At 32.1% G+C, this 9,537-nt stretch overlaps 1 protein-coding gene across 5 annotated transcripts in view; it reads right to left on the bottom strand.

The window, feature by feature from the left end:
* Window positions 1–9,491, bottom strand: part of LOC134531221 (histone deacetylase complex subunit SAP30 homolog) — a 79,061-nt gene extending 69,570 nt beyond the window's left edge. Inside the window, exons 1-3 of one of the 5 annotated variants that reach the window (XM_063366890.1) lie at window positions 9,045–9,355; window positions 8,439–8,580; window positions 6,692–6,750 (exon numbers count right to left, since the gene is read on the bottom strand). Coding sequence is in view for 1 of the 5 variants with exons in the window: in XM_063366893.1 (XP_063222963.1) it covers window positions 9,362–9,375 (14 nt within the window). In the remaining 4 variants the exon portion in view is untranslated. Of the gene's footprint in view, window positions 1–6,691; window positions 6,751–8,438; window positions 8,581–9,044 lie in introns of all 5 variants that reach the window. The other 4 variants (XM_063366889.1, XM_063366892.1, XM_063366888.1 and 1 more) reach the window with 4 other exon arrangements.
* Window positions 9,492–9,537: the final 46 nt, after the last annotated feature.

The following is a 9,537-nucleotide window of genomic DNA, read 5'->3' as shown; positions in this document are numbered from 1 at the left end:
TTGTAGATCATGCTTTTAGGTTCAATTTAAAAAAAAAAATTTGACTTGGTATCTTCTATGCCAGCTACAATAATACCAACTCAATGAAACAAAGCAATTGTACTTAAAAATTTGTTTCTTAATCGAACATTAAATTTTAAATTGTGTCAAGAGTTACGCAGGATTTATGAAAAATTTTTTTCTGAAATCTACATACTTTGATTCATATGTGGAAAAAATTTCGTAATGATATGTAAGTTAGACATAGAGCTACAAATGTTTTTCTATAACACAGTTTTGAAAAGGGGTGTCTTGAAACTGTCGCTTACATAGGTACAATTTTCCAAAACTTTGGAAATTTTTATCTCGGAAACTATGTATCCTACAGCGAAAAAAAAAAAAATTAGGTTGTTCAGTAACTTGATGGGTGGTCCAGTTAAAAAAAGTTTCAAGAAAATCTGAGTTGATGGGTATCATAGCCTGGGTGAAGTGATATGGATTGACCCAATGACTATATATAAAAAAACAATTTAGGTAGTGGATTTTTAAAATAAACACTTATACAAACATAGTGTTCAATCAAAATTATATTCTAAATAAGTGATGTCGCTTAGATGTCACTCTCATGCGACATGGGCCGTGTATACTATCCAAAACCTCATTTTGACTCAATTTATGAGCACTGAGTTGTTACCCTAACACTGTTATGTACAATCAAATCAAACACGTGATTTTCAAGTGATATCACAAACTGTTCTCGTTGAGATTGTACATGATCTAAATTTCATTCGTAACAGTTTACTTACTAAATAAGAAATGGTGCATGGCTCGAACGTTGTATCTTGTCACCTTTAGTACGAAATGCGTATTAATTTTTAATGATAAAGTATCTTTTACATTAAAATACTCCGTGGAAAGGAACACACAGTTAATTATCATATATGGTGTTCAAACCCAATACAAAAAATAAGCATATATTCTAATAAAAAAAATCCATCAAGAAATATGCTGTTGATCAACAACTTGTTTGGAATCCCAGTTTGACCGTGGAATTTCCAAACATTTGTATATTTTTTAATACAGATGTTTTTAGTGTCTATTTACCTTACCTATTGCTACAAAGTTTTGTAGTTATATTACTTTTTTTTTTTTTGGAAATTGCCAAACATATCTAAATGCAAATCTAAGTTATTTCAATTAGGCCATTATACATTCTCATAATATACATATGTCAACTGGCATTTTGGTATTGAATCCCTAATATTGAGAGTACAGTATATGGAAGTCTTCAAACAGCATTTTAATGTTTTTAATTTTGTAAATTTTACCAGATGCTTTTGTTCAGAAATCACTGACATTATCTCAATTTAAAATTTATTACAAATGGCGATCAACAGCAAAGCTCTTCCTGAATTAAATATTAATGTGACAATAAATTTGTAAAACTGTTTGTACACTGCTAAACATAAAGCAATGGGAGAAATTTATTTTTGTTTAGGTATAAATTTTAAACAGACACTATACTAACAAGCACAATGTAAATTAACAAATCTGGTCAACTGTTTAATTAATTTTTTATAAACTTTTATGTACAAAAGAAAACACACAGTATAATATATCATTTTAAAGAATTATTTAGGCAAATACTATTAGAATACTTTCACTGTAAGTTTTATTGTACCATTCTAAACTGTAACCCACCCTATGACGAACTCCGTCTGTCCTTTGCTCCGGCTAGTACTGGGTAAACACAAGACTGGTTGCGAGGTCAGATGCATTAAGAATTTTGTATTTTAAATGGCCTTTCATGTAACTTGGCTGCTATGGCTCGGTTTTACATACTTTTGATATTCTATCTCAATATCTGGCTTGCTTATATTTTAACCATCGACTATACAGTACCCTTAACAGATAAAATTTCCTGGGACCGGCGTTTACGCTTCAGGCCCCAGAACTCTTAAATATCAAACTGTGCCGGTTCGCACATTGTCCCTCAAGGAGGCCTGTTCGGTGCCCCCGGAGCTCTCGCGGTCCACCAACCAGCGCTCCTCGACTATCCTAGGCCCCGCCCCCACAGCCAAATTACGTGTTTGAAGTCAGAGTTTTATTGCGATATGTTTGAATTTTTGTATAATTTACATTGGTGCGCTGTAACATATTTTATCTGATTCAATTAAAAATTGATCAATTATTTAGAAATAGTTTTTAAATTAATATTCATTTGGCCTTGAATACTGTTTCCTTATTGGCCACAACCAACAAAGAGACAGTCAGTCAACACTTTTGACTGTTAGGCGGGGTGGTTCCACAGCCCCTGAGCGCAGGCCAGCAGGAAATCCCTCGACAAAAAAGTTCCGTTAGGCCACGAATAGTGCATAGTTTGAATTGTTACATTTACCATCTTAAATCATACTTAAAACATAGCATTAATCAATTGATATATTATACAAGTATAACAAAACATAAAACAAAAATAAGTAAATGGGTGTATTACAAAACATATTTCCAACAACAACAAAATTTAGTGAAAAATAAAATCTTTCTAAATTTAATTTTGGACATTATCTGTATTGTCTACAAGAAAAACGAATCAATTATAAAAGAACTAACCCACAGAAAGAATTGTTAATTGGTAAGAAGTTAAATTCAATATAATGCACACAAAACCACCTGAATATTAATTCAAATAATTAGACGGATAAAATGTTTTGAAAGAAGTGATTATTCAAAGTATCAGAATTAACGTACCCCGGAAACATAAATATTTTGTATTAGCTACCAACGAAACTAATAAATACAAAAACATATTAACTCACAACAAAATGGCAGATGCCTAAATAGTTAGAATTCAATACCTGTACAAAAATCAAATGCCTATAATAAAAAACTTATAAATATAATTTTGTTATTTGGAATTTACAATATGTAATGATTATTTTCAGCTTCAAAATAATTTTCTATGATAAACGTATTTTGAATTGGCTGCCTATAAACGTTTTATTGCAAAAACATATTAACATGCAGAACGACTTGGCAGATGCTTATAGAACATTTTGCTACACTGTTTAGGCCTACATCTATATAAATATAAATGAATTGCCAAATGTGTTGCTAAGCGCAAAAATCGAGAACGGCTCGATCCATTTTACTAATTTTTTTTTCCACATGTTCGTTAAGGCACAAGGAAGGTTCTTATGGAGAGAGAGAAAATGTAAAAACTGCGAGGAAAATAGTAAAAACGACACTTTTCTTTTCCCATTCAAACCACAGAGTAAATTAAAATTTCCTAGCTGTCAAACATTTGACGTCAATCAAAACAAAGCAAAGGCGTGTAAGGATTATCTTTGGTTTGCCTTCAAGTTTATTAGATGTATGGCACATAAAAAGTCTTTGGAGGCATTAGACAGAACTATGAAAGATCTGCGAATCTATCAAAACCGATTTGGTGGAGCGATGATTTTGTTAGCAGGAGATTTTCGTCAAACATTACCAGTGATTCCATAGTCAACGCCAGCAGATGAACACAATGCATGTTTAAAGTCCTCCATTTTGTGGAAAAACGTTAAGATACTAAATTTAAGCAAGAATATGCGTGTCGAATTGCAAAGTGATTGATATGGAAAAATATTTTCAAAACAATTCATTGACATTGGCAAAATCCCTGTAGACGTTTTGACTTGCTGCATTACATTTCCTGTCAATTTTTGTCAGTTTACTGAATCGAAAACCAAGCTCATTCATAAGATGTTCCCAAACGTCGCTCAAAATAACAGAGATAATTTTTAGTTGAACGAATGAGCTATATTAGCTGCCAAAAACACAGATGTAAATTAAATTTTCAAAATTCAAAATGAAATTGTTGGTGAATTAAGGACATACAATTCAGTTGATTGCGCAACTAAACAAGATTATGTTGTCAACTATCCACCAGAATTTTTGAACTTACTGGATTTGCCAGGATTGCCGCCTCATAATCTTAAAGTTAAAAGTAGGATCGGTGGTCATAATGTTTTAAAATATCAACAAACCACGTCTTTGTAAGGCACACGACTAGCAGCGAAAAAATTACTGAACAATATGATTGAAGCAACCATTCTAAAGGAAAAATGTAAGGAAGAAGAGATGTTGATACCTCGCATCCCAATGGTACCAACTGACGTACCATTTGAATTTAAACGACTGCAATTTCCAGTGCGCTTGTTTCGCTGTGACCATAAATAAATCTCAGGGTCAGTTGTGTGTTCGCGGCGTTAATCTTGAAAACCCATGCTTCTCTCATGGATAGTTGTATGTTACCTGCTCCCGCGTTGGAAAAGCTTCAGCTTTATTTTTTTTATGCGCCAGTAATCAAACAAAAAATATTGTGTACCATATAGCATTATTAAGTGTAGCAGTGTATGAAACAGGAAACTTATTGTTTTAAGTAATTGTTGTTTATTATTGAGACATTAAATAAATAAAGTGATCACTCTGAAATACGTTATATTTATTTATTTTTTCTATTGGAATGCTACAGGCTTATAACCTTTGACAGAACGAAGTCTGTCGGGGCAGCTAGTAATGAATAAAATTTTGTTTGTTTGGCCTAAATCTATAAATCATAGCAGATCAGAAATATTTTTTACATGCAAAGGCAAGCAATTATAGATTTATGTTAAAATTTGTCAAACATCTGCGTTTTTAGTGTGTTTATATTCTCAAAGTGAAAAATTACTATATTAAGTAATTTTTTACATAATTAGCTCCCAAAAGTACATTTTTAACGATTTTGGTCAGTAAAAATAAGTAGAATTTAAATTGATTACAAAACTGAAACTTTAAAGCTTAAATGCAATTATACTGGCTTTTCATGATATGGTTTTAATTTAGTTGAGAAAATTTTTATAAATAACTATTTTCAGCCTGTTAAAATTCTTTAATTTTTGAGGATTTTGACAGCTAAATGAAATAAATTATCTGGTTATGAAAGAAATCAAAACCATACAGCCCTAAGGAAGTAACCCGAAGCAATGCATTTATGCATACATAAAAAGTTTCAGTTCAGTAATACATTTCATTCATCTTATTTGTACTGCCCGAAATCGTAAACCATGTTACTTTGGCAGTTAACTATGCAGCCATTCCATTGTTACGGGTGGGACATTATACCTTAAAAGTAATGTTGCACACTGTCTGAAATACATTATTAAACATTTTTATCAATATCTGCAGTTTGTCACCCTTAGTACGTATTATACAACTTCTAATTGTAGATGTACGAGATAATTATTAATTTTGACCCTGCAATTATACATCTTTTAGGTAACTTACTGTTACGGACGGGACACAATTTTGACAGGACGGCAAAGGTGAGTTTTTCACCGAATATTTTCTGTGAATTATAAAGTGATTTACATACAATTATTATGATACATGGTATAGTAGCAGTTAGTTCAAACATGCATAATCTCCTGAAATCAGAAATTAATTTTAATAACCATCAATAAAATGTTTTTGAGAGAGTGACACATTACGGACAGTACGTTTCGGATGGGACAAAAGTCTGAATGACAATAACACCCTTAATTTAGTACTTTGGCTTAAATAATTTTCTTAATGAACAGAACATAATTACATTTAATATCAGCATATATGATGCTATTAATCGTCCATTTTAAAGTTATTTTTGGCCTCTGAATCAAAGAGGAATACTGAATATTTTCTAAATATTTTCTGAAAATCATTAAGTGGTTTTTATCCAATTAATTTACTATTTAGTATCTAGATAACGAGAAGTTAAAAGTATACTATATACTGACATAAAAAATTAAGTTTTAAGCAACAATTATAATGTTTGTTAGTGAGTGACCTGTTACGGACGGGACATGACCTGGGACAAAATATAATTTACAATACCACCTTACTGAACATAACAATTTGGTTTAAAAGTTACTCCTTAATGAACACAACAGCAAAAATTCTAACATTATCAGTCATTTCAGTATTGTAAATATTTTTTTAAGTTCAGAAAAGCAGATTCTACATAATCGCAGGAATTATCTTTTCAAATTTGTAAAAAATCCTATCTCCAAGCTGTTTTAACTCAGGTTCTGGAAGTAAACCTATCACTTCTGAAAAGTTCACAACATATTTCTTCCTCGTATCAGTTTTAAAAAGAATGTCCTGGCATCCATTGCGTACAACCTGCTCCATGTAGAAAATCTCAATGCTGCCATCATCTTCTACTCCTCCCTGGCTCACCACTATATATTTATGTTTACTCTGCCCTACTTGCTCAGTGAGTAGGTACTGCCCTCCTTGAACATTGTTCTTGGTAAGCTTCTGCACAACACACTCTTCATCTGTCTCCGAAGCAGTGTACACTTTACAGTAATATGGAATTCTGTTCCTTGGCTTCAACTCTCAAAGTAAAGATTTTTGTACATTACATTCTTCTAAATTAGTTAATATTATTATAGAAATTCTCATTTATGTTGGTTATTAGCACATGTTTAGGTAAATTCACAATAATTTACAAAAAACAACAAAATATTATAATTAATCTTAAAAATGTTACGGACAGGGCAAATCTTAAAAAAGTGATTTATTAGTCCAAAAAATTAATAATCAACATTAAACTTTGAGGTTCTGTTAACATCTAGTTGTAGTATCCAGTCATGTATGATAAACCATTACTTGATTAATATTTTATGTGTATAATAAACTTTCTTACTTTTTTGTTACGGACGGGACACCATCAAATAGGTCTTCAAAAAACACTAGCTGAAACCTCTGAAAAATAAATTTAAACGACAAACATCATACAGATGGAAGCCAAACGAACTGGTCTTTTCCCTCCAAAACACAGCTGTTAAAAAACAAAACATATATAGCCAATGTTAAAGGAGCGCAACTTGACTTGTCAATATCATAATACATGGTAATAATTAGATACCCATTTTAATATTAAAATTTATGTATGAAAAATTAAAAATAATCGAAAAATGTATACATTTCTGGTTAATTAAGGATATGTTTTTTCTAAAATGGTCAAGCAACCTGAAAAATTAAAATTGGGACATTTGATATGGGTGACCCTGTTATGATTTAGAACACATATAACAAACAATATAATTTAATTTAACTCACAATACTATTGTTAAATAAAGCAAAAAGTGTGGTGTGTACCTAAATTCCTATAACAATTTGTGAGGGCTTGTACGGTAATGACCAAGTAAAGTACTTTTGTCATTGAGACCCATGTCCAGAACAGTACTAGGTACTTCCCTTCTACAAACCAAAAATATAACCGTTCCTCAATGAGCCAAGCAGAGCATGTATATTGTTTCAGTGATTCTTGTAATATAGATACTCTGTTCTGTGATTTACATATCTGTGTGTGTGATCCGCATACACTTTCATTTTACTGGGTAAATTGCAGGGTTGCAGCTTTTCCGTAAAAAAAATTATAGAATTTCAAATAGTTTCTGAGAAATCTGTGCAGTGACACAGCTGTCACCGTATTGTGGTTTATTTAATTTATAAACTTAGACAAGAACTGTTTTTTCACAAGAGATTGTTCTGATCACCAGTTCTTGCTATAGTGATATAAATTTATTTGTGCTTTATTTGCATAGCCAAGACTGTTTTCCATGAGAGATTGCCCTGATTTTTTATCACCGCCCTACTGCTTACTTGATGCTGTTGTTCTCCAGAATGTCTTACACGTATAGCATAGCCGAAGCTGTTTAAAAAAAGACATGGATATTTAATGTCAGTATGTTATGGAGGGGATCCAAACTTTAACATCCTAATTGGTTTCCCACCATAATTAGGCACAATTAGGGTGGAAAACCGTCTTGGCCATGGCCATAATGTACTGACATTAAATATCCCTGTCTATTTTAAAACAGCCTCAGCTATTCTATATTCTATGGAGAACCACATGCTCAAGTTGCAGCTATTATCAAGTAACCAGTAAGGTGATGACAACAATCAGGCCAATCTCTCATGGAAAAATCTCCAACTACGCTAATCAACATGGCGACAACCAAGTCACTGCACAGGGTACCTAATATAACCTACAAACAGTAATTTCTCATAAAACCAGTAGGAACTTTAAAATGATGTTTTCATGTTAAATAAAGAAATGTATGTAAGTAAAAACACAACATTTGTAATATAATATTTTAATACAGAAAATCTGCACACATACTATTTACATATCATTGCAGAATGATTCTTACTGTTACAAATAATTAGACCTAATCGTTTCATAACTGCAGACCAATAAAAATAAGAAACTAGTGCATCCATAATCATCATAAATCAGAATGACTACATAAAGTATAAACTGCAAACACCTTAAGTAATATATATACAGGACTGACACCTGGCTTTCTGACCTCTGTTGCGAGTGATTCCCTGTCGTGACGAGAGCGCCGGCCAGCCTAACACTCAGGGAGTGAACGGGTTCTCACCTTGTGGCTTGCAACAGGGGCCAGGACAACAGCGACCCCTCAAGCTGTCGGCCACTCGAGACGCCATTTAGTTCGGTCTAAGTATGTCCATAGTTCGGTCTATGTCGTTAAGGCACTGGCTGCTAAATGGGCAACAGCAGGTCTAGGGACCAGGACAGACATGACAGCTGTTGTCAGGACATTGAAATGGTATGAAAATGACAGTTAGGGAAAATGAGAAACTTAATTAAATCAGTTTAACAGTACACACCCAAACCAATACAAAATTAGCAAATTCTTAATCTATAATAGTTTATACTATTTGAAATAAAAACTAACCCTAAAATAGAAAATAGCACGCTTGAATTAAATTATATTAGGTATATTTTATTTATTACCTACACATAATTACTGCGATCCTGACTACTCAAAAAAAAACAGCACATGCAATATTATATTTAATTACATAAAATAAATAAAATAACTAATAGAATGCAAACAAAAACCTTACATCCGACACACTGATTTCACACGATTTCAAATTAGGTTTCTACGAAAAATCAACACAAACATACAAGAAATCTAAAAAAATTAATAAATAAATAATGTTTACTACTTAATACTCACAAATTCACGTTAATTTTCCGCAAAGTCTGAGTGTAAAATTGTCAACATTTCCCTCACGTCCACAACAAATAACGAATTATACATTCCATCGACACTATATAACTAAAAGCAAATTAACTCAGAACAAGTCATTGACAAAAAACGTCATAAATGACAATATGTTTGTTGAAAAGATGACTTCGAGCATGGACCATCGGGTCATTACATTAGGACTTCTATTGGATAATTTCAAACGTTAACTACATTTACCACGCCCACTTAACAAAACGAGTGAATTAAAATATGGTTGTGAGATTTACAATATTCATTTTACTCACTAGATATTTTTCATAAATTCGCCAAATACTGTAACAAATTATTATTAAAGAAACATTTTAATACTACTCGAATGTGTACCAGAAAAGTGTGACGTTTCTACAACAAACAAATGCTTCCAAGTATTTTTATTGGCTGCAAACCTTCGGTTGTTAAAAGAACACCTTTTTTTAACATA

The sequence above is a fragment of the Bacillus rossius genome, chromosome 3 (genome assembly GCF_032445375.1).
Source record: "Bacillus rossius redtenbacheri isolate Brsri chromosome 3, Brsri_v3, whole genome shotgun sequence".
In the NCBI taxonomy this organism is placed as follows: Eukaryota; Metazoa; Arthropoda; class Insecta; order Phasmatodea; family Bacillidae; genus Bacillus; species Bacillus rossius.
Note: the sequence above shows the minus strand (reverse complement) of the source record. Positions and strands in the feature narration are given on the sequence as shown.